The 25,181-nt window shown below is 35.0% G+C and overlaps 3 protein-coding genes and 1 non-coding gene across 10 annotated transcripts; 2 read left to right on the forward strand and 2 right to left on the reverse strand.

Annotated features, from left to right (window-relative positions):
- The first annotated feature begins 2,434 nt into the window (after positions 1 to 2,434).
- LOC125054930 lies at positions 2,435 to 6,991 on the forward strand. Its single transcript, XM_047657080.1, has 3 exons — positions 2,435 to 4,828; positions 5,021 to 5,133; positions 5,381 to 6,991. Exons 1-3 carry the CDS (start codon positions 2,518 to 2,520, stop codon positions 6,878 to 6,880), a joined length of 3,924 nt encoding a protein of 1,307 aa, XP_047513036.1. The 5' UTR covers positions 2,435 to 2,517; the 3' UTR covers positions 6,881 to 6,991.
- A 1,900-nt stretch (positions 6,992 to 8,891) lies between these two features.
- LOC125054655 lies at positions 8,892 to 13,446 on the forward strand. The gene is made up of 3 exons (XM_047656672.1): positions 8,892 to 10,748; positions 10,839 to 10,948; positions 12,883 to 13,446. The coding sequence occupies exons 1-3, from the start codon at positions 9,023 to 9,025 to the stop codon at positions 13,444 to 13,446; spliced, it is 2,400 nt and encodes a 799-aa protein (XP_047512628.1). The 5' UTR covers positions 8,892 to 9,022.
- A 44-nt stretch (positions 13,447 to 13,490) lies between these two features.
- Positions 13,491 to 21,365, reverse strand: LOC125054750 (solute carrier family 25 member 35-like). 7 transcript variants are annotated; one of them, XM_047656798.1, is made up of 6 exons: positions 21,120 to 21,360; positions 19,607 to 19,847; positions 18,727 to 18,926; positions 16,463 to 16,586; positions 14,606 to 14,748; positions 13,491 to 13,680 (listed from the first exon to the last, which is right to left on the reverse strand). In XM_047656798.1, exons 1-6 carry the CDS (start codon positions 21,145 to 21,147, stop codon positions 13,493 to 13,495), a joined length of 924 nt encoding a protein of 307 aa, XP_047512754.1. In that variant the 5' UTR covers positions 21,148 to 21,360; the 3' UTR covers positions 13,491 to 13,492. The 7 variants fall into 7 exon arrangements, with proteins under 7 accessions (XP_047512754.1, XP_047512752.1, XP_047512755.1 ...); XM_047656796.1 differs by lacking the exon at positions 14,606 to 14,748 and adding an exon at positions 14,868 to 15,010 and having other exon boundaries at positions 21,120 to 21,358; XM_047656799.1 differs by lacking the exon at positions 14,606 to 14,748 and adding an exon at positions 14,868 to 15,010 and having other exon boundaries at positions 19,607 to 19,851; positions 21,120 to 21,355.
- On the reverse strand, positions 16,770 to 16,841 carry Trnad-guc. Its single transcript has one exon. It is a non-coding gene; the product is annotated as a tRNA-Asp (tRNA).
- Positions 21,366 to 25,181: the final 3,816 nt, after the last annotated feature.

Below are 25,181 nucleotides of genomic sequence, written 5' to 3' on the forward strand. Positions count from 1 at the left end.
TATTTAATAACACGGACCAAATTATTTGCAGGCCTACTCTTAAAGCTTGCTTCCAAATTTTGTTTCACACGACAAATTAAGAATGGCCTAATTAAATGTATTGGGAGAACTTAAATAAGTGTTATGTTTTGTACCGACCAGCTTTAGTGTTTACCAGCGACCTAGGTAGGTAGATAAATGTTAATTAAATATTTTATTTAAGTTATAAATTAAGGAATCGAGCTTGTTGGACCATTGTTCACTTGCGATAAAATTATGTAATAAAATACTTCAGCCTAAGCGTTCTATTTCTTCCCCTATATATAAGCGAAGTATAAATGTTTACATAAATTATTATTAAATAATTATAATTTTTCAACTAACTTTACTATTATAGCAATATAAATAGAGCAAGATCCCAGGGCCGCCAGACGTCACGTATTTTCTGACGGATGAAATGTGGACGATTGGGTAGTGTTAGTATGTACTATGATCGTATGCCTACCTGCTAGCTTGGTCAAACGGCCAATTTCCAGGTATCAGGTAATCAAGGTACACAAAAACATTACTTACTTCACGTAAATTCTCATGGCTGATTTTTATATATGTTTTCGAGTGTATAGTTAAAAATAAATTGTCAATACTCCCAGACACTTTCCGTCGGCCATATTGCTTAACAGACGCTTTAAGGGTCTCAAAATAATTAGTCAACTTCACGTAAATTCTGACGCTCCATTTTTATATATGTTCATCCGACAACTATTTAAAAAGCTTTGACCAGAAGACAGACCGATCCAAGGGGCCAATCATCCCCTAAACTAAATTTTAATATCTCTATGAGTGAGAGAGCATTATCTACGCGCATGAGACTGAGTGAGACCGACTGCGCTGTTAAAGCCATGAAAATTACTTGAACAGATATTTTATAATTTTTAGAACTTTTGTTGACAAGTAAATTATAGCAACAAAAATAAGAAAAAAATTGACACATAATAAATAATACTAAAGTTAGCCGACATTTTTTTTTTTTCAATTTATTAATTAGAACTAAAAAATATTTTTTAAAAATACCACTTATATTTAAATAGCAGCAATTTTTTTAATTAATTATTTATTGGAAATTTGGAAACAAAGTGGAAAAATATTAATTCTTCAATATTTCTTAACAGTGGCTTTTAATCTTCATTATCATCATCATCAAATATCAATCTTGAAATTGAATATCTAAATCGTGATCGTCATCATCAGCATTATCCTTATTTTCTTCCTCTGTAAAAAACAAGTTAAACAATGAAGGTCTGAAAAAACTAAAAAGATACAAATAATATGAGAAACGAAAATAATTTACCTGATTGTTCTTCCAGCGACTCACTGACAAAACCCGGTAATTGATCTCCATCGAACCAATGAAAATCATATTTACCATCTTGTAGTGTCCAGCCATTGTTTTCGGGGTTGAAAATATTTATCATCTTCATACTTGCATTGTTCCAAAGCTAGCCCGTCGAAACTGTTGCCAAAGCTCACTTTTACAAGGTGGTAAGTTACTGGCATCGAAGTTTCTTAAATTATTTCGATTGAATTCTTCATTTATATCAGATACCATGTATGTAAATGATAAACAACTGTAGTCTGGCAGCATCTACATATTCCAGGAAAATTGTAAACATCACAGATAAATTTTTGTATTATGTTGAATACACGTTCTTCTTCATCTACATCACCAACAAAATCCAACGTACCAAAACGGTGAAATGCTTTGTTGGTACTCTTCATTTTTCTTCAAAATATTAAACGGCTTTTGCTTGCCCTTTTTGAATAATAATAATTTTTCAAGTAATTTTCATGGCTTTAACAGCGCAGTCGGTCTCACTCAGTCTCATGCGCGTAGATAATGCTCTCTCACTCATAGAGATATTAAAATTTAGTTTAGGGGATGATTGGCCCCTTGGATCGGTCTGTCTTCTTGTCAAAGCTTTTAAAATAGTTGTCGGATGAACATATATAAAAATGGAGCGTCAGAATTTACGTGAAGTTGACTAATTATTTTGAGACCCTTAAAGCGTCTGTTAAGCAATATGGCCGACGGAAAGTGTCTGGGAGTATTGACAATTTATTTTTAACTATACACTCGAAAACATATATAAAAATCAGCCATGAGAATTTACGTGAAGTAAGTAATGTTTTTGTGTACCTTAATTACCTGATACCTGGAAATTGGCCGTTTGACCAAGCTAGCAGGTAGGCATACGATCATAGTACATACTTACACTACCCAATCGTCCACATTTCATCCGTCAGAAAATACGTGATGTCTGGCGGCCCTGGGATCTTGGACCAAAAATAATGATCTTAATAATTCGAATAATTTGATTTGCAATGTCACCTTCATGAAGTTTGAATCCATAAAACTTCGCCTTTTTTCTTAATGTCACTTGCAAAAAATACAATTCACACCTGTCAATGTTATAAACATTTTATCTCTTTGCATTTTTAAATTTCAGTAAAGTTTAATATAAAAATAGAAAAAGAATAAAAATGGCAGTGTCGACGGCAATGTTTTTATTCGAAGTTGTTGTTGAAAACGTCAAAAGTTTGGTTGAGAGCCGTCAGATGATGATAAAAAGCGAATTTGCTGATATATTTTCTCTTGAGTTAAAAGACCCTAAACAGATGCATATTGTAATGCCAGAGCCACCACCACTACCACCGGAGCCACCAGGAAAGAAAAAGGGTAAAGCGAAACCGAAACCTAAAAAAGGCAAGAAAGGCAAAGAGGAGGCACCACCACCCGAGCCTGTAATACAATCAGGACAGTCAGTGTTATTTACAAGTAGTGCAGAATTTTTAATACAAACCATGAAAAAATTTCCCTTGGAGCTATCTTTATGGAGCAAAGAAGATAACTTTTCGTATATTGGAACAACCTACGTTCCATGGGATCAAATGTTCTACACTTATTTAGATAAGATATGTAATGCTCAAGAAGCAACTCCCGTTACCTTAAACGAAGAATACAATATATTCGAAGAGGATACTGCGAAATTGATGACTAAAATATCTATACAAGTCAAACTAACCTATCTTACAGATAAAGTCACTACCTCCTTTCGGACACTTTCGGAAGATTCAACGATCAAGAAAGTTCTTTATACCGGACTTAATTCAAAAACAACCTCATATATGTGCACAATGAAAACCACTGATGAAGATTTCGAAGAAAATTGCAATAAAGTTGAAAATAATTACATAGTAGATAAACCAAAGCCCAACAAAATCGTTTATGCAGATTACAAAAACGCCCCAGGAGCGAATCTTACATTTTTCAACGATGGTGATTATTGTTGCATGAGCCATGCAGACAAACCTCCTGAATCTATATATAAGGCACCAGAAACTTGTCCCGACATCAATTTCATCATCGACTATGTAAGAAAAATTATAGTATCATGTAATGACAACATGCGCATGCTGACACCGCGTCCTGCGATCAAACCAAGAATTAAAGCAACTGACATCGATAGACTTTGCTACTGTAAAGAAACTAGTTGGCCTGGAGGTCAATTCGCTGAAAGGTTCAGAAAACAAGCACAGTCTGAACCATGCCCGGTATGTATAAACGCTGGGAAAAAACCAGAAGGATCTAGAGCTGCAACCTTTGATATTGCCAACATAAGAGGCCCTTGTGGTAGACCTGATTGTAGAATCGCTAGAGACTTAAGAGCTTACATTGAAAAACTTGTCGAAGAAGACAATGAAGAGATCAATATTGACGATATTATAGGACCGTGTGGAAGCAGCAAGTGTACAATCGCTGAAAAAATTCAACAAATCTTAAGGCATGAAGGAGATTTTAGTCAGGGTAGTAATTTGGAGGGTTTATCAACACAATGTGCATGTATCAAACAAATGCAAGATGCATTGAACAAAAAAGAAGAAGTTTGCGATGAAGTTTGTAGCAAGGAATGCGATGATAGCGATAGTGAAGCTAGTCGGTGTGATGGAAAGGCATGTCCTTTTAACAAAACTCAAAAAGTTTATGATGTATATTATTTCACCGTCGAGCATGACTTTTCTAATGGATCCGGTACCAGTTCACCTGACACAGAGAAATCTTCCAAATACAAATATTGCTCTGCAGATTGTCCAAGTGCAAAAGCTTCAGAGAATGTATCTTGCTCTAAAACTACGTGTTCTTCTCTCAACAAAAAAAATGAAGAGCAAGTTATGGCCGAAGAAGATAAATGTACAGATCTTGTGTGCCCAATCAAAGGTGTATTTCCACCTAGTCCGGCTGATAGTGACATAGAAATAGATTTTAATGATATACACAACCCTTGCTGCGTTAAATCATGTGATGTGGCAGAGAAGGTGAAAGACTTTATAGTGGATGGAGTTTTGAGCAAGAAAAAGAAAACCACCCAAGAAGACGACCCATGCTATTGCGACTGTGTATGTACTTTTAAGTTTTCTAAGAATACTACTTATTGTGCGGTCTGTGGTGGTTACGAATGCTTAGGTGAAGATGTAAAAGAAATGCCTGAATATGCTAAACCTCATCCATGTCCTGTTTACCATAAACTATACGATAAAAAATACATTAAAACGCCAAACCCATGGCCAGAAGAAGATTCAGCATTAAAACAGCCAGATACAATGAGTAATAAAAGTTCAAGAACTACTGGATCAAAATTAACAACAGCCGAAAAAAGATTAACTGTTTCTAGATCAATGAAATCAATCGGTGACCGTAAATCTGATAAGAAAGAAAAAAGTACCGAAAAGGTAAAAAAAACCAAAGAAGAGAAAAAGAAAGTTGGTAAATTTACCGCAAATGTACCCGAACCTGGTAGGTATTTATATAATTGCTACATCAAACTATGTTATGACAAACGCAAATAACAATCAAAATTAATAGTGTTCGATTAATTTCTATATCTTTTCGAGTTACGTCAAGGCATTTTAATATTTTTTAAAATTAATATCCCTGGTTAGCTAGATATCGAAAGACATAATTACAGTATGGTTTTACTTCCTGCAGCGGCTGCACAAATAGTACCTGTTGAAAAGAAACCCGAGCCTAAGTATCCTTACCCACCCGTTCCTAAGCACATGGGCTGGAATTGGACAGCAGAAGATATTCCGGGTTTGAAGGTAGAAATGGATATTAAACTTTACCAGTGGTTTTAACCTAAGACTTGTCTCCTTAAAAATATCATAGTTGACCTATCACGGTATGATACAGATTTAGATTACTTTTAAGCGCCAACCCTAACAGCGACTAGCATGCCTTTTTTTATATAATTAGAACTTTTTGTGAAAGATTCAATTTATATTAAAATTATTTAAAAATAAAGAAAATATTAAAGGTATAACTCACTGAAACAAAAATTGTTTTCAGCCTCGACCAATGTGGAGGCCTGGTGCAGCAAACAAAATTTTAGTGAGACGGTACAGAGCTTTACTCGAAGGAGTCGATGTTGTAGCTAAAAAGAAACGCGCTATGATGCAACGAAAAAAGAAAGTAGAAATGAAACCTACTATAATAGTGAAAAAACAGGACGGTGAATATACTGTTCACATGGAAGTGTTAAAGAAGTATTCTAAAGAACGATTATTGTTCCAAAACCCATATGATGATAAACCACCCCTGATATATACAATAGGAAAAACCGAGGAGGAAAAAAATAAAATTAGAAGACAGCGTGAAAGGAGAGAACGTCGAGAAACAAGACGCAAGAGTCGGTTACTGCAATCGACATTTAGAGATAAGTGTCAGGAGATCTGTTTAAAGGCATACAATCAAGCGATTGGTTTACTGCCGCTACCTAATCCTAACAGTCCTGATTGTCCCTGTCACACAGACGCTGCACAAAATGTTAGTCCACCGATAGATTCCTGTTCATGCTCTGATGAAGGCTCTATATCCAGTAGCGACACAGATGGCGATGAGTGGGAGATTCAGTTCTCACCTCCCGCAGCTCGGTGGGATGTTAAAGCAAAGCATCCACCATCAGTTATGGATAATGAAAGTCAATATACTTATCTAGATTATAAAGTTAAATTGCTTGATAAAAGTGGGAATCCTGTTCCACGATTCTTTAAAGGCCCTGACGGAAAGCAAGAGTGTAGTGATCTAGGCGGTTTTTGGGGACCAGGTCACGTCTGGGTAGAAATAAACAAAGATGGATACATAGGGCCAGATGTTAGGTGGGTACCCATGAACTTTACTGGGCCAGATGGAATGTATTATTCGGCTGAGGAAGGTTTCTTTACTGAAAGTACTGGTAAAACCCTCAAAATTGGAATAGATGGTTATATAGATAAAGATGGTAAGTGGGCGTGGTATTCAAAACGAAGATCTCGAAGTCCCAGATCAACTATTACAGCAACAACCGCTGAATCAAAGAAGTCGGCTAGACCAGTAACCCACTCTAAAGCGACTGAAGACGCAAAACCAAAAGGTAACGTTCGATCTCAAGGAAAAGAAAGTCCAAAACCAGCTTTAGCAAAAGGGCCATCGGATAAAACAAAGAAAGCTGTTTCGTATTCATCAAAGGCAAAGAGTCCAGTTGTAATGAGTTTAGCAGTTAACTACGATAAAAATAGATCACCACAATCTGACTACCCCAAACATAAATGTATAGAGCCTAAAACACTAGCAAAGTATAAAGAAATAATGAGAGATCTCTCAATGTATGATGATTTAATGTTTGATACAAAACCTCCCATTAAAACGAGCCGAGCTTCAAACACACCAAAAAAACGATTAGGATCATCGTGGAATAATAGAGGTAGAAATACGGCGCCCAAAGTCCCTGTTGTTATTTCCTCAGATGGAACTCACGCTTATAATGTCCAGGATGAATATATGAATGTTTTCTGCTCAAAATGTGCTTAAAAATAGTATTAAATAATGTTGTGAAACCGCTTAACTTCTTGTTGTGATAACGCTTCATCAAACTACAGCTAGTGATATTCAGCATTAAAATTGTTATTAAATAAATAAATAGTGTCTTAAGGATCTACAGTTATTTGAAAATCTTTCCATTATCGACATTTGTAAAAACATGATGGTTATAAGCGTGCGATGACTCGGCGAACCACGACCGTACTTGCGAAATGAAACTCGTTCCGTGTTCGTCAAACGTAGTCGTAATCAGTTATAAAATTTGCAAGACGAAGCTTATGATAAGTTCCGTCCGAAACGGCTGCGTAAATATATATGCTTGTATTATTTTTTTTTAATAATTTTTAGAGGAATAAGGCCTAAAAGTACATGGTGGTAACGCCGACCGTTTCCCGTCGACAACATTCGACAACTATATTAGGTACTTCTACACCAGACCATAATATAACATAAAAACATAACGCAACGTAACGTAATATAACAAAACTTTAGATTTTAAATAAATTTTATTAACACTTAATATTTTGACAAACAATTTTGAAGTAACTTTTGAAAAGGATAAATTATTGTTCGATTGGATTATTAATAAGATTTTACAACATTTATCTCTCAATCGATACAAGAGCCAAGTTTATCAACATATTTTTTTCCGAATTCCGAATTGAAGAATTAAATTCAGAATTTTTATATATTTAAGAATTATAGGAGTGCCATGTATGTATTGGATGTCAAGATCTTTTGCAATGATGACCACTTAATTAATAATGAAAAGTAATTTTTATAAGATTATTAAAAAATATAAATTTAAATGATAGATATTTATATATGTATTTATAAAAAACAACATGCATGCTTAAAAAATACAAGGCAATATCACGTATCAATTTTCAATTAAAAAATTACAAACAAGCAAGGAAAAAAATCATAAACGCAAAGAACAAAAATGTAGGCAAACACCAAAAATAAGAAACTCAAATTGAATCTAAAACTAAAAGAGACTTAAATATACGAAACACGTTAAATCAGATAGACAGAGAAACAGAATAATTGTAATATTGAGATATATGAACTTTAAACGAAAAATTGACACCTCACCATTGATATACAAAAAACCCAAGATGCACAGTCTCGAATAAAAGTAACGCTCGAAAGTGTCCCGAAACACTATTTCTGTCCCTTTCTATAACAGTATGTCTATAACAGTATATGTTAAAAGCATATATTATTGCAAAATCAACCTTACGCGAATTGCTTAAAGTTGTTATTACAACGCAGTGTATACGTACTTAAAGTAATAAAATTATACGACCGACCGTGGTCGGTATGACGAGTGGAGTCGAATATGACTTTTTTATTTACAACTATTTAACATAATTTTAAATTTATCCGACTTTTCGCGTGCTTTACAGCGTGCGTGGTCACGGTGACTGAAGACAAAAGGTGTTGGATGTTAAGTAGTTGTAAATTTATTATAATACAAATCTTTAATATGGTTAAAAAGTTTTTTCTTTAAATTAAAAAAAAATGTAAAATTGGCTACCTCCTGACCTACACTTTACATAGCGTAAATATATTTGTCAAAAACTACACACAAAGAAGTTCAAAAGTACATAATTTTATTTATAAAAAAAACACAAATAAATAATATCGACTCCACTTATTAGACGCGAGACTATTTGAAATGAGCGCACAATTTAGAATGTTGCGCTCATTTTTTGAGGACGTTTTTTAGACGTTGACTGTGCATCTTGGGTTTTTTGTATATCAATGCACCTCACTATTGTTTCCTAATAATCCACAGATAAGGAAACTTATTATTCGGGGGCCTATTTTTCTTGTGTTTTCTATTTTAGATATACATAGAAGTTATGCTCTCTTGTTAGTGGCATAGTGCATATGTTTCAGAGAATAAAAATATTAAACCTTGAACTAAAAGTATAAACAACCTTTTTAGGAAAAATATGAAATATTACGAAATATGAAAGCTTGACATTCATTCATTCATTTATTTTCGGCAATGTAAATTACAAGTAAAATTAAAATTTTAATAAATTATTTTAAATTATATCTTGTAGAACTATAGATAGTAAGGAGTTTTTATGATTCATGTTAAGGTAGAATTGTAACTTTAATATGGCTTCTTCGGATTCAATGTTTTTATTTGAGTTCATAGTTGAAAAATTTAGGAGCGGCTTAGATTCTGAAACCATTTATTTCAAGGCCAACTTCAAAGACGTGTTTGATATATCCTTGGGCAACCAACATGAAATCAAATCTAAGGTAAACAGGAAGAAAACTAAAATTAGAAGTATTAAATCGAAAGAAGAGACGCGGAAAGTATCATTAACTAAAATTAAAACAGGAGGGTCAATATTAATAAGCATGATACCGCAACAACTTATAAATACTATGTTTAACAATGAATTGGAAGTATCTCTGTGGAATAAAAATTTAAATAGAAAGCTCGGTTCAGTGATGATTCCTTGGGCACAGTCATATTTAAACTATATATCAACTTTAGAATACCATCAAAATAAGCTACCCGTGTATGTGAGAAAAGTATATACCATATGCAATAACTTCAATAAAAAAATTGCTTTAGTAAAATTGAAAGTGAAGCTTTCATACTTCGAAGCACAAAGAAATAACGAACTAATACCAAGGACTCTTTCTTATGATGTAACAAAGTCATCAAAGCTATCTGTAATAAATAAAATTGAACAAACATTAGATAAACAGCATGGCGTTATCAAAACAACATACAGCGGGAATAAAATTATGAAAAGCACAAAAACAAATAAAGATTACAAATCAAAACTTAAGCCAATTTTTGATAGTCAAAGTACAAAAAATGTTAAGAATAAGGAAAAGGCTATAGAAGAAAATATAACTTCTGAGGAACAAGCAAAAGATTATGCGAAATCGGAGAAGATAAGAAATACAAGAGTTTTGAGCAAGTCAAAATCTTTGACAAAGATTGAAAACATGCGTTATAAGCCCTTGCATTACATATTTGGAGACCCAAAGGGGCAATTTGGAGGTAAGACATACTGTGTGAACTATTGTACTGTGGAAAAAGATTTATCAAACCAAACATCTAAAACTTCTATAACTGACAAATCTCCATCGAATAAATCAATCCCATCCAATAAATCAATCCATCAATCCAAAGCCAAGTTTAAATTTAAGCCGTGTGATAGCGAATGTCAAGTTATGAAAAACAGATCGGGTTCTTGTCCAGCAAGTACGTGTACGTTAGACCTTCCTGAGGAAGCCGCTCCTCTAATTAGTATAGCGAAATGTAAACAGGTAGTTTGTGATAACAAACAGCACAGAGTACTTCCACCACCAGCGGATGATCGGATTCTATTAGATCTATCAAGTATGGAAAGAGATTGTTGTGATCAAACTGATATGACCAAAATGGTTGAAGAGGTAATTGGTGGTGTGACAGCCAAGATGAAAGTTGGTAAAGACCCTTGCTATTGTTCGTGTGAATGCAGATTCGGTTTCATGAAGAAAACGACATACTGCGGAGTATGTGGTGGTTACGAAATGATTGGAGAAGAATTAGCAGGAAAACAGATAAAAGAAGTATTTCCATGTCCATATTATCATAAACTTATTGATAAGAATAAGTTAAAAACATTGAGCACTACTGGAAGTGACAGTAAGAAGAAAGGTGACGATGTAAGTGTAAAAGCGATGAAAGTCAGTTCAAGCCAGAAAGCAACAGCATCTGAAAAACGCACCCCATCAGCTGTTACTGAAAAGAAAAGCGTTGAATCCGAAAAAGATAGCAAAAAAAGTAAAAAGAAAAAGAAAGATGATCGATTTAAATTCAATTACGGCTATAAAGGTATACGTACGTATTGTACATTGGTATATTTCATTTAATTAATGTTTATAATTTTAAAATATGGCTTTGAGTAATATAACATAATTTTAGCTCCTCAAATTGGGCACAGTAGATGTGCATTTCCTTGTACTGGTACATTGAATAATGTGCCGAAAAAGATGGGTTGGCTCTGGACTGCTGAAGATGTACCAGGAATGAAGGTAAATACATAGTAGATTAAAACTTAAAAAAAAATGTTTCTGCATTTATTTATTATTACTTATCTTTTTTTTTAATTTTCTTTTATTTTTTTAGTTTCGCCCAGGCTGGAAACCTGGTGCCACTAATAAACACGTGGTTAGATTACTTAGAATGGCAAGAAATCCGGGTGAAGTTTTGCTGCCTAAAAAGAAAAGACGAGAAGCGTCAAAGAAGAAACCTTTATTACGCCCTCTTCTTATAGTTCACAAGAAAGAGGGTGAATTTACCGTAACAATGGAAACTATGAAGACTTACTCTAAGCCCAGGGCTATTAATCAATGTCCTTATGAAGATAAACCTGTACTCACATATACAATAGGAAGAACTGAAGAAGAGAATAAAGAAAGAAAGAAGAAAAAAGAGCGGGAACAAAGGCGACTTGAAAGAGCACAACGACAGTTTATTCAAAGCGCATTTAAAGATATGTGCCGTGAAATTTGCTTGAAAACTTACCAACAGGCATTGGGTATCTTACCCGACGCGGAGGACCCCGAATGTACTTGCTACCCGGCTTTACCGTCAGCAGACAGAACTAATTTAGATCTTTCATGTTCTTGCTCTCAGGATGAATCTTCTATTGGATCTGATACAGATTCCGATGAATGGATAGTAGAGTTTACACCTCCATGTGCTAAGTTCAAACCTACTTCGAAAACCAAAAAAGTAACTAAGTCAGATAACAGCACCCAGTACACTTACTTGGATTACAGAGTAAAATTACTAGATCGATTTGGTAACCCTGTTCCTAGGTACTTTAAAGGACCAGATGGTAAACAACAATGTAGTGACTTGGGTGGTTTTTGGGGACCAGATAAAAAATGGCTTACTATTAATATTGATGGTTATATAGCGCCTGATGGACGTTGGGCGCCTAATTACTTTATTGGGCCAAATGGAGAGAATGTTGAAGGTGCAGCTGGAAAATTTCAATCCGCTAATAATAACTGGTTAGTGGTTGGTGTAGATGGGTTCGTAGACTGTCAAGGTAGATGGAGATTCTATCCAAAACCTAGAGGAATGCTGCCCGATAAAAAACGTCAAGATTCCAAGAAAACAGGTGCTCGTACTGGTGCTGCCGACAAAAAGAAAAAAGAAGACACGGCTGCTCCCAAATCTGATGCGAGCTGGAGTTGCTTTGGCGGTGCTTCTGCTACAGAACTATCAAAATTAGGCATCATTGGTCATGGTCACGACAAAAAGTTACTTTTGACAGCCTTAAAGGAATTGCTGGCCCAAGGAGAAAATGTTAAGATACCTCAACCATCGACAGTTTACCGTCTACCACCTTCCAAGAAGCGTCGAAGGATGCCAACTAAACAGTCTCGTACTCACTATGAAGAACGGTCAAGATGCATGCATTCTTTGCCATCGGACAAGGGTATAGTAGCAGTAGATGATCAGGGGAACAAAACTTATTTCCGCTTAAAAGGAGGTAAAAACGTAAGGCCTAAACAAAGGCTGAAGGAACTAACAAGGCGTGGTATAAGTTTGAGCTCTTTCCACGTTCCGTGTTTACACTCATTTATAGGTACAGAGATGATGAAAAAACAGCAGAGGGCACGCTTAATAGCCCTGTCGACTAAGAACGCTGGCACTCAAAAGTATTAAGGGAGTCGCATATTTATTGTGTCCAACATATTGTTTTAATGTAAGATTATGTGTGGCGATGTGGAATATTATTTTGTATTTGGTATTGTACTAAGTTAAATTTTGTAACGTTTATATAAGATTAAGTGTCATTATGTTAGTAAATTATATCCGTTCTATTTTTCTTTTTATTTAGGCATAGGTAAACAATATTCGAAAACGTACAATAATTGAAAGTAAGCATTTTTTTTTTAATTTCATTACCATTTTCGTAAATCACAGTAATAATAACATTTTCAATGTTTAGGTGAAATATGGGTGGAAACCTGGCGCGATTTCCAAACGCCTCTTGAAAATGCTTAATAAAGCGAAATTACGAAAATCTGTCGTTACTGAAGTTAAACAAGTTAAACGACAAAAGAAACACACAGAACCCAAACCTCTTATAACAGTTGACAAAACAAACGGGAAATACCATATTGAAATGCAAGTTTCTGAAAACGACGAACACACACCGTTAATATACGACATTGAAAGTGTGAATAACAAAGCCAAATTGAGAAAGAGAGAGAAATTACAGAAATATCTAACTTCCCATGCTGTAAAAAAGGTGTGGACGGATCCATTTCACCCACAAAATTGTGAAAATATTTGTCTTAAATCGTTTTACGAAGCTATGGGAATGACAGCTCCAGAGACAGTTCCAGAAAACATTGAAGAAACTAGTTGCACCTGTGAAGATGAAGAGGTATCATCAAGTTGCGATTCTTCAGAAGTCGATTGGGTGATACATTTTACACCGCCAATATCTAATTATCTCCGTTCACAATTATCTAATGTTGAAGAAATAAACTTAAACCAACTGTTGTAATGAATTGCGTTCGGATTTGTGAAGTAAATAAAACATTGATCTATTATTATCTCTTTTTTTCAAAAGTTACATTTAACATGTCCCATATAACGAGTGATAATGTTGTATGTGGAGCTATTCTTAAATAAAGAGGTCCAAATCCTTTATAAAGTCCATACACGCCTTCTGTCTTCAATATTTTCTTAAGGCAATCGAAAACACCTTTGTACAACTGATCACCTTTTGACGCGGCACCTGTAATAAAAACAATTGTATGACTACATTCTTAAACATTTCATATGTTCATACATATACAGAGCAATTTTAAAAATAAAATGGAAGGCGTCTTAAAATTTAAGCGTATCCCTCAGTAATAAATGACAGATGAGTTACCCATCGGGTACCAGAGTCTAGCTTATTGCTTAATATAAAAAGAAGTGTGTTAAAGAGTGGCGGAGAGTTTATTGCCAGTTCTTCTCCTCCGTTCTACGCCCTTGATTTGAGAACTGGCAGTAAATGTAAAATTAGAAGCATTTCATTTTTTTTTGACGTTCATAACTGTACATTGTGTTATCTATACGAATAAAAAAGGGTGCGTGTACTTATGTACGCGCATAAGAAGTTATACTTCTTTGGCATTATTAAAAATAGTTTTTGATTGCATGCAAATAATTAATTACAATTAAATAATCAAAGACTGGAAAAGGAGTCATTATAGTCAATAAAGTTCTGTTTACATTTGAAAAATTTAATAAATAAATATTATTATTCTCTTACATTAAGTGTAACATAAATTCCATTATTATTCGAATTTTGTTTTTTAAATTATTATGTCCAATGCCGTAGCATCTTCTGTGGGCACCTGAATTCATTCTGTTAATTTTGTGTTACGGTGCGCGCGCATCGTAAAATTTCAGTCTCATCAATTTTTCATAACACGCCTAAAGAAGTATAACTTCAATAAATGCTTTTGACTTTAACTTTGACTATATTCTGCGGTGTAACTCTTGAGAAACAAGAAATGTAATGCAGTGCAGGGAAAAGAAAGATGATAAATAATGGTATCTTGTTGATTACACAAATGTGACGAAGAAATAAAGATGACCCCCAAATGGGCTGCAAAGATAAATAATACCAAGAAAACACAATAAGTGAAAGAGTTTTGGCAGTTGGACATTACCCTGATTAAATATACGTGTAGTGACAACGTCCAGTGGGGTTTCCAATAGGACACTCAAGATGCCACATGCTAAGCTGGCGACACAGGCTAGAAGAGCTGGTGAATTCTGACAGAAGCCATTCGCGAGAAGTTGCTCTTTCAGTCTGCAAATCAAATCTAGTTTCTTAACACATATCGAATGCGATTTACTGATAATTAGTAACGAGGCGAACAAAATGAAATATTAGTAGATATAGGCTATGAAGTCTAGGGTGATAATTACCCTGATTATACAGTCGTACGCTGACGACGTCAAATGGACATATGACTGCAGAAACCACGGCTCCGCTAAGAGCACTAGCCAGGAACGCTAAGCATAGCCTTGAGTTTGTACTTATTCCGTGACTCAGCAAGGTTTCTTTAGCACTGCAGACAAATTCTGTGTTAACTGAATAATCTCTCTTATTATAGGTACATATAAATATTATCTGATATATATGTCACCGTAAAATTGTAAACACCGTTAGATTGTAATCTATCTCGCGAGATTATAAACTGTCGACAGATTGTGAACCTCAACGAACTGCTTACAATTTAACGTATTATTATTCGGTAGTTATATGAAATAGTTGAAAAGTAAAATTAATCTGTAATTGACCAAAGAAGTTTGAATGATAACTAAGTTAGTGTAGTACAATCTACCGAATAATAATACGTTAAATTGTAAGCAGTAAGCTGAGGTTCACAATCTTTCGACAGTTTATAATCTCGCGAGATATATTACAATCTAACGGTGTTTACAATTTTACGTTAACATATACATATATGTGGGCAGTGTTGGCCTAGTGGCTTCAGCGTGCGACTCTGAGGTGGTAGGTTAGATCCCCAGCTGTGCACCAATGGACTTTCTATGTTCGCATTGAACATTCGCTCGAACGGTGAAGGAAAACATCGTGAGGAAACCGGCTTGCCTTAGACCCAAAAAGTCGAGGGCGTGCGTCAGGCACAGAAGGCGGATCATCTACTTGCCTATTAGATAAAAAATGATCATGAAACATACAGAAATCTGAAGCCCTAAAAAAGGTTGTAGCGCCATTGAATTATTTTTTTATATTTTTTAAAACATAGATATAATAACTAGTATACTGATATTCATGCATTACCATAGGTAAAAGCTCTCTTGTATTAACCTAACTACTACTAACTAATATCGGAGCAATAAAATTTATCGATTGAAACTAGTCTAAAGGCGGCCACTGACGATACGTCCATTAATCCGAATGGAGTAGTCGTCGTCCAAAATTGTCCCATGAATGGTGAAAAAGTATTCCATTTGGATGGACGTTAGCCAGCTCTGGATTTCCAATAAATTATAAAAAAAATTTCATTATGTCTTTGTCCGCGCGTGAGTTTGTGTTGGAAGTAATAGAAAAATATAAAAGTATTTCTATTTTTAAATAAATAAAAGTATTTCTTTGTTTCAACCAATCCTTCATCAACCTTCTCTTAGGTTTTTTTTGTCTTTTTAATGAAATACACACAACTGCTGCCACCAGTAAAGTATTGTTATCCATAGTATTATTTATTTCCGTTCCGTACGATTGCAAAGTTCGAAGTGACGCCATGCGCCCAAATGGAAGTATTGTGAATGGTACCGTATCTCGATAAATTTCTATTTGGAGTGCATCCAAAAGAAAGTCTACTAAATGGACGTATCGTCAGTGGCCGTCTTTAGAATCGTTCCATGAAATTGATATAATTATGTAATATCCGTTAATTTTTCTTGTCAAGGTCAAGGTTGTTGTACAATTGTACATTATATACATAACAAAATGTTATATCAGTATCTATAATTTATTATATAATATTATAACTTACATTGAAAATGTAGTTAGCTGTGCGGAACTACCAATTGCTAATCTAATACAAGATGCGTGGACGCCTGCGAAGAAACCGCGAAAGCCCTCGGTTTTGTAAATCTTCATTAAAGCGTCTATTGTGCCTGGAATTATTTATACACGTCGAATGTTGGCTAATGTTTTTCATTCAAATATGGCTCTCTACTGTATTTAATGGATAGATATATTAAGAAGTAAATCGCTATTAGTAGTGAATTTTGAAATTAAATCTTTAGACTATCGTTATAGATGTACTATTTTTTATAAAGAAAATTAAAAAAGAAGTTCTCTCCGGCGGGGAATCGAACCCCGGTCTCCCGCGTGACAGGCGGGGATACTTACCACTATACTACCGAAGATATATATGCCGCTTGCGAATTTATTAAACTTTATCTAAATACCTTTTTAAAAGATTTATTATAAACACAATTCTAATCAAATGAGATAAATCGCTTGCTCCGGGGAAGAAAGTCTTAAAAGCAACACTTTTTTTAAGGAAATATAAAAGAAGGTATTGCTATTATTACTAGAATTCTAGTAGGTACATTATATTAACAAATATATATGTATATGTCAAATGCTATTTTGTTTCATATTCGGCGATATGAACATTGTTGTTTAGTCTTCAGTGTAAATAGTTAAAAAATAACTAAATATACCTTACAGTAATTTATCTAATTACATTGAAGAGCAAAAGGATTTTACTATTGTTTCACTGTTTAAACATACAGACGACACAATAACCGTACATTACGACGGTAATTTAGACGAATGTCTAGAACGTAATAATTTATGACCACTCTTTTCGTGCAAATATATAACATTATTTGTTTGAATGATTATTTGGTAGAATTACAATCTAAACTAAAACTATCATCATGGTTGTTGCTATATATTTCAGGAAAAAATCTTTAGATAAACGAGTATTAACATACACAAAATATTTTCCGTGGAATAAAGACATTCTCGTGTTCTTTTTATAATACAATGTTTTACTAAAATTTTGAAAAGAATGACAGTTATCCCAAGAAAGTAAAAAATGAAATAAAACAGTCGTAAGGCTGCTGCCTCGAATTTCGCGGGCAGCGGGGCGGCGGCGGCCGCGGCGCGGGAGCGGCAGGATATTATGCGTACAATCAAATGGACCGGTTCTCGAAAACAGCGGCGCGGCAGCGGCGCGGGCGCGGGTAACGAGCGGCGCAATCCAGTCAAGCGGTGACCGCCCGCGTTGCGCGTATGCATTGTAGTATAGTGCTGTACATATTTTTTGTGACGTATCAAAATGACCTCGGACGTGCAAGAGCAAATTATTTCAGAAATCTTTGAAAGGAGACCCATATGGAACTATATTTTTGCATATAACATATTTTTGCCCACAATAAATCGAGCGTTAGGAATAAATTTGAATCAAAAAGATGTTGTCGCCGTTTTTTAGACATTTCGTTCGCGAATAAAAACAAATATCTCGACTACACAACCACGAACACAACACTACACCGCTATAGTGCCGCGCGATCTGCCCGCTGGTTTCGAGAACAGGTATGCGTTGGCCGCCTCGCTCCCGCGCCGCAGCCGCTGCCGCCCCGCTGCCCGCGAAATTCGAGGCCGCAGCCTAATAGTGCTGTATGAATTTGTTCCCCGGGGCAAGCGAAATATCCTTTTAACTAACATATATAATTTAAATTACATTAAATATACTATAAAATATATATACTAATTCATAATAATTGGTCCTTATTAAAAAGAAATATATGTATGTGTAATGTATAATATTTATAATGGATAAAACGAAAACCGAACGTCATTTGATATGTCAACGCCCAGTGTGCTAGCTGAGGCTTTAAGGAGTGTCTTTTCGAAGAGAGGAGAAGCGACAAAGGGTGTTTTATTTATGAATAGAGCAATATTACAATTATCAGTTTATCGTTAAACAAACAGGTTAAGTTTTAAGTTAATGTTAAATATGTGACTACCATTAAACTTAACTTAATTTTCGGTAAAAGGTTCAAGTGCACCGGCGCTTATTAAAGATTTAATTTGGCGCCTGGTAGATAGTACCAGTGACCCCAGAGCTGATGCTTTCCTGGCTCAATGAATAAGTAGCGTAATACAGCGAGGAAATGCTGCCAGCGTTAAAGGTACACATCCACAGGGACCAAACTTTTTAAATATGTTTTCATTTTCTTTTTAATAATTTTTATTATTACTTTAAACTTACTTGATTGTAACCAATAATATATTCACCATTATACATATGCTGTCGCCCAACCGCTACACTAGGATGCGCCGCGGCTTGCAATCTGGTTTTCACAACTGACATAGGGTTCGCGGCCAAACCGCTCATAAAACCGCTAGCGCCCGCCCAAAACGCTGATTTCTGAACATTTACGGAACCATTTGATTGTGTCCAACCTTGAACTTCGGCTACGTGATACGTGCCAAGTCTGGAATGATTATAAGACTTAGACGTGCGTCCCAAACTGTCACATTTGTGGCTGATTTTATCAGAAACATCTTACATTACTTGTAAAAACTACTGAAATGAATTAGAGCATAGTCGTGAATCTATCTGTTTTCATCTCGGCGTTAATATATAAATAGAAAGAGACAAATGTAATTAATAATTCTGATTTTGTTTTTATGACAATCATCAGTTTGTCATATAAGCAGTTGCCTTATTCCGTTACTTGTAAAGTGATTTTCAAATTTGGTTTCCTTGTTAGATGACTTCATAATTATTGGAATCTTGTTTAGTTCCAGTTCAATAGTTAAGGTTTTCGTAAGAATTTCGTAACGTAAATGTCTGCTAGATAATGAAACATTTAATTTATAACCGCAATGCTAATTAATAACAAATAAAAAACGTATGTGTACTTATATACACGCGTTGGAAGTTATACTTCTTTGACGTAACAAGATATAAATCTTTTCAAAAAATTTATTCTACGTTTGTAGAAAAAACCGACACTAACAATAGAAAATCTAAAATGTTGACTATAGCTAACTTCAGGGTGTCGGTTTTTTGTGACGGCATGCGCGCGCATCGTAAAATTTTACTCTCATAATTTTTCCCTAACGCGCCAAAAGAAGTATAACTTCAAAAATGTAGCGACAAATGCGTTACCTAACAGAGTTCATACAAAATCCGAACACCACGGCTGGCGTAAGGCCTTTCTGCAGTGCCAGCACCCCATCTGCCTTCGCGATCACGTAGAGCCCATGGAAGAGGCCCCTATATTGTCTCGGCTGCTCCTTTCTAGATCGCAACTCGCCTTGCAGCTGAAGTCTGGTTTTGACGACATCCATCGGGTTCGTGAAAATAGTGGCACCCGCGCCGGCTAGACCTCCGATTATGAAGTCCATTGCTGACTGGAAACATAATATTGCATACTCAAAAATGAAACATGCGGTACGGAGAAAACTTTTTTACACTTACTAGAGTAAGTTGTAACTTTGAAAATGGAACGTTTCAGACTTGAAGATGTGATTGAGAAGTATGTTATAAGAAAAAGTTCATCAATAAGTTCCCCTATTTTGCAATAGAGGATTTATTAATTGGATTGCGTGTAAAATTAAAAAAAACTTGAGATTTTCACCGAGTTGTCACGTTTAACACACGTATGATATAACAATGAGAGATTACGTATATGCAAGGCCGTTAACTAAGCCTAGAGCATAAAAAGATTTTACTGTTTAAATTTATATAACAATTATCTTGCAAATAAAATATTTAAGTTTAGTTTCTACTTACTTAATTTTTTACCTATTGCGTGTACAATTTGTATAAATTAATTGAGGTACAAAGAAGATACCTCGTTTCAAGTTACTTAATACGAGTAATCTTTAGTTGTTGATTGCTGTTTTTAGAAGGGTCTTGTAGGCACCGCAAGCACGCAACATACATAAAGCGTGATTAAACTACTACATTTTCTAAATGAAATTGTGATAGTACCTACTGGTTCCTCAATTCCGTAGAAAATTCGATAATTCAAGCAAAATTGTTGTCGAACATTTTATTCTTGAACATTATATACATCAAATCGAATCGAAATATGAACATCAAAAAGAAATACATATTAAATGCTAAATGTTTATAATTTTACATTTACTGCCAGTTCAGAACTGGCAATAAACTCTCCGCCACTCTTTTTAATCGCTATAAAAAAAATTTGTTTTACACAATGTTTGTGAGGAGCTGCAATCATTACACCATGTTCCACATGACATCTGAAGTACCTAATTAATAGTTATATAGTAATTAATAATAAAAAAAACAAAGATTTGTCCTCCATCAGCAATAGGCATGGTGAAATAGGAGAACGCACTTACATTCTCGTGGGAACAACACGCAAATACCCAAAGGTAAGGTTAAGGTTTGCTAAAATTATATCATACAAGCCATATTATTCCACTAAATTTTAAATACAAAATGTAATAATACGTATGGGATATACACTAGTAGAACTGAGGAATACTTGATGATGGAGAAGGGACTTCACAAATCAAATTCTTTAATCTAGGCCACTGTACTTTATATTGACGAGTGGCTCTATTTATTGTCTAAAATTTTGTATGGTCATAAAAGTAAACAACTCTTGGTATTTATTAACAATTAAATTAAAAGACAATTTACTCACCATTAACAGCAGATGAAAGACTGATCATTTATAACATCAAAATCTTACAATCCAAATTATTTCCTTCACTTCACTTAAACTATTTCAATTATATAACAATTGTACATTGTTTTTTGATTAAAAAACACAAAAAACACGTGCCTTACGGAAATTAATCAACTGATACTATTTCGTTACGTATTCGATGACGATACATCGCGTGGCATTGACATGAAACTTTGGCCGTGGACGAGATTAAACAACACTTGTCCTTAGTCAATGATAAATAAACCGAACTATTTTTGTTTATTAGTGATTAGTCGATATTATTTGACAGTCATATAAATTATTTATTCATTTTTAATTTAAAAAATATTGTTAATACACAATATTGTGTAGTTAAATTTGTTTTTATACTCAGTACTCTTTCCAATTTTACCCAATTCTATATATATATATATATTATATATATGTCGCAGCCAACTAGCTAAATTAGCCGTTCAATTCAGCCAGTTGATCAAACAGCTAGGCAAATGACTTGGACCGATGACGTTTAATTTCTTGCCTATATACTAGATAATATAATATAATAGATAATATACTATGGGTTCTGTAGTAATAGTCTTAAATATACAAATGAATGTAGTATATAAATTTTCTTATGACGTATTTATAACGTACAAAAGTTACACATTTATTGTTACCGGTTGGTGGTAGTAATAACAATACCGTTTTATAATTATTATTGGTTCCTTTTCGAATGAAACCATAATGACGTCATGTAGTTTGGCAAGGAGAGCGGGCGTAGGAAAATGGCATGAATGAGTATTGATTTACAAGAAACAATGAATAATTGATAAGAATTTTGAACCTTAAACCAAAAGAACAAGAACGCTATTTGAACAATCATCGGTTTCATACAGATATCTCAGATTACTTTCAGAAGAAAGTGAAGTTTTAAACATCACTTTTTCCTTGAAATTTATGATAAAGGACATCAGTTAATTGCAACGCATTATTTATTTATATCTTCGATGCATTTACCAATTCAACTTATCCTTCAAGAGATGAGCGATTACTTAATCAGTGAGATCAGATGAGCCTGCAGCCTATTTGCCCCGTTTTATAAAAAAAAACAAACAAACATGACAATCATAACATTTCAATATCTCGGTAAAAACCTTATCGCTTTCAAATAATCTCTTCTAGGCAACCGCTGTAAGTTGCATAGTAAGTATACATATTTTACATGTATTCTAATATATAAAATTCTCGTATCACAATGTTCGTTCCCATACTCCTCCTCCTCTATTAATAATAAAAAAATAAAAAAACGGTTCGACCGAAGCGGCTACTCACCCCCCTAATCTTCATCTTTCAAACCCCTAAGTGATAAGAGGTGACAACATTTTTTGTTTTTATTTTATTATGATACAACATACTAAAATACGTACAACCCCTTTTTTTATTTGTTAGTTAAGAACTTATAACTTGAACTCTGAGGCTTATATAGAGAAAAATTACAGAAAAACCTAATGGGGCATCCACACGCTGGCTGTTTGTCACAAACACCGCAAAAAGCAAACGAAGTCATAAGCCCCATCCACACGCTTGACAAACAATGGCAAACAGCCAACAGCAAACAGCAAACACGGACGTGTGGATGGGTGTTTGTCGTTGTTTGCCTGTTTGTGTTTGTGTTGGGCAGTGTTCGGCATCGGTGTCGGTTTTTCTTGGCAGATCAAAGGATGTTTGGCAAACAGTTTGCTACGTATCCACACGTTTGGCTGCGATCAGTATGCGCGCGAGCTTGCGGGAGGCGGACGTATTTACTTGATACACTTTTTCGTTGGCGCGCAAAGCGTAAAAAATGTCTGATTGTTCAGCACCTACGATTTTGACATTTTGGAGGCTTATCAAAATGAGCTCATTAAATTTTTCTTCTATAAATTGTCTGAAACGAATAAAAACTTTTAAGTAAAATTAAAATAGGTCTAAAGCAGTACCTTGTACGATTTCTATGTATTTTAATCATCAACCATCGTCTTTACTTTCTTCTTGCTTTAATTTATAATAAAAATATGTCAACCCGAAAATAGAGCTGCCACAAGCTCGTCGTACGCCATGTTTGCCGATTCGGAATGTTATGACCGTTCGCCAAGCATGTGGATGGCTGTTTGTGTTGGGTGATTGTGGTTGGTGTTTGGTACTTCGTTTGCTGTTTGCGGTGTTTGTGACAAACAGCCAGCGTGTGGATGCCCCACAAACACCAACCACAATCACCCAACACAAACAGCCATCCATGATCCACATGCTTGACGAACGTTCATAACATTCCGAATCGGCAAACATGGCGGACGACGAGCTTGTGGCAGCTATTACTTTCGGGTTGACATATTTTTATTGTAAATTAAAGCAAGAGAAAGAAAAAAGGAAAAAAAGAAGAAAGCAAAGACGATGGTGGATGATTAAAATACATAGAAAGCGTACAAGGCTTTAGACCTATTATTTGGGCTTTAATTTGCCGTGTTTTTTTAATTTTCCTTAAAAGTTACTTAAAAATGTCAGAATCGTAGGTGCTCCAATCAGACATTTTTTACGCTTTGCGCGCCAACGAAAGTGTAGCAAGTAAATACGTCCGCCTCCCACAAGCTCGCGCGCATACTGATCGCTGCCAAACGTGTGGAATGTGGATACGTAGCAAACTGTTTGCCAAACATCCTTTGATCTGGCAAGATAAACCGACACCGATGCCGAACACTGCCCAACACGAACACAAACAGGCAAACAACGACAAACACCCATCCACACGTCCGTATTTGCTGTTTGCTGTTGGCTGTTTGCCATTGTTTGTCAAGCGTGTGGATGGGGCTTAAAAAGTTGTCATTCAGGAAAACCGAATAGTCTCTGAGGTTCTCTCTCAAGCAAAATGTTCCATGTTGGTATGTACCTACTAAAAAGGTAGCTAGTTTTATTAAATGTTTTGAAGGTGACCTAAAGGTGACGTTGTTTGTAAAAACATAAAACACTTTGTATGTTTTTCCTTTAAACATCGTGTTTCGCGGCAACTACTGCGTCATCAACTTCAAATTTGTGGCTCCTGAGATGATTCTCTAACTTTAGGTAAAACACTAAGAGCCAGATCCAATAAATATGGAGGATTTTCCAACAATCAGAGGCCTCTTGAATGGCAGCCATCGCAATCTCTAAACTCGAATCAAATCTCTGAACTTGTGGGAACTTATCTTAGTGAAATAAAACATTTTTCGCCAGTTTGCGCCGCGCGCCGTTGCTAGCGTATTTCCTGAAGCAACCTTGTTAGTTGTCCTGCGTATAGTCCCCGTAATAGTGGCTCCCGTAGCTGTCCTAGAAAAAACAGCTGTTCTTATAAGCAAATAGAATCGCCTTAAATTTCTTCGGAGTTGGAGATAGCGGTCTCTTCCAAGTGATGGACTGTCAGAAAACATTTTCGTACCCCAATGGTTGTGGACATTATGGGAAGAGAGAATTGATTTCTTTTTTATATAGGTATGCCTGCCAGTATTTTGTTCCTTCCAAGGAGAATTTACCGCATTATCAATTAATTCCAGTCGAACACCCGTCGTATAGTAAAATCTTCTTAAGAAAGAAGATCTTCCTTGTATCTTTTCTATGATCGTAACTTTATGCAGCTATGATAAAAGGATATGCACATACTTACTCCATAGAACATTAAAATAACGAGGTAGATATGTGACTAATAAAGAAATAAATCATTATCTAAACCCAACAATAAAGTTGAAGGTCAGGACCAAATTCGATCGATGAATAATGACGGTCATTATACCTTTGGACAATCTATCATGGCCTTATGGAAAGTAATCATATATTATTTATACCACTTGCTCATAGTGCTTAATCGGCTTACCAAAAGTGGTTATCAATCTTTATGTGGGCAAAGGCTGAATTTTTCAGTGGACATTCGTGTAGATTAAGATTTTCCCCAAAAACTACGTTGAACAATATAGTTTAATTAGATTGATTACTTTTGGTCTAAAATACTAAAGGAATTGCTTGCAAATAATAAATATTTTTTTTATATTT

Source organism: Pieris napi, chromosome 12, assembly GCF_905475465.1.
Source record: "Pieris napi chromosome 12, ilPieNapi1.2, whole genome shotgun sequence".
Classification (NCBI taxonomy): Eukaryota; Metazoa; Arthropoda; class Insecta; order Lepidoptera; family Pieridae; genus Pieris; species Pieris napi.

Bases quoted from the DNA above. Each gene is read 5' to 3' on its own strand.
- LOC125054930 (XM_047657080.1), top strand. From the start codon at position 2,518: ATGGCAGTGTCGACGGCAATGTTTTTATTCGAAGTTGTTGTTGAAAAC. The intron at 4,829-5,020 runs GTAGGTATTTAT...TACTTCCTGCAG, and splicing joins CGCAAATGTACCCGAACCTG to CGGCTGCACAAATAGTACCT. The intron at 5,134-5,380 runs GTAGAAATGGAT...AATTGTTTTCAG, and splicing joins AAGATATTCCGGGTTTGAAG to CCTCGACCAATGTGGAGGCC.
- LOC125054655 (XM_047656672.1), top strand. From the start codon at position 9,023: ATGGCTTCTTCGGATTCAATGTTTTTATTTGAGTTCATAGTTGAAAAA. The intron at 10,749-10,838 runs GTATACGTACGT...ACATAATTTTAG, and splicing joins ATTCAATTACGGCTATAAAG to CTCCTCAAATTGGGCACAGT. The intron at 10,949-12,882 runs GTAAATACATAG...TTCAATGTTTAG, and splicing joins AAGATGTACCAGGAATGAAG to GTGAAATATGGGTGGAAACC.
- LOC125054750 (XM_047656798.1), bottom strand. From the start codon at position 21,147: ATGATCAGTCTTTCATCTGCTGTTAATG. The intron at 19,848-21,119 runs GTGAGTAAATTG...GTTTCCAGTCAG, and splicing joins TCTTTCATCTGCTGTTAATG to CAATGGACTTCATAATCGGA. The intron at 16,587-18,726 runs GTGAATATATTA...AAATAATTCCAG, and splicing joins GCGACAGCATATGTATAATG to GCACAATAGACGCTTTAATG.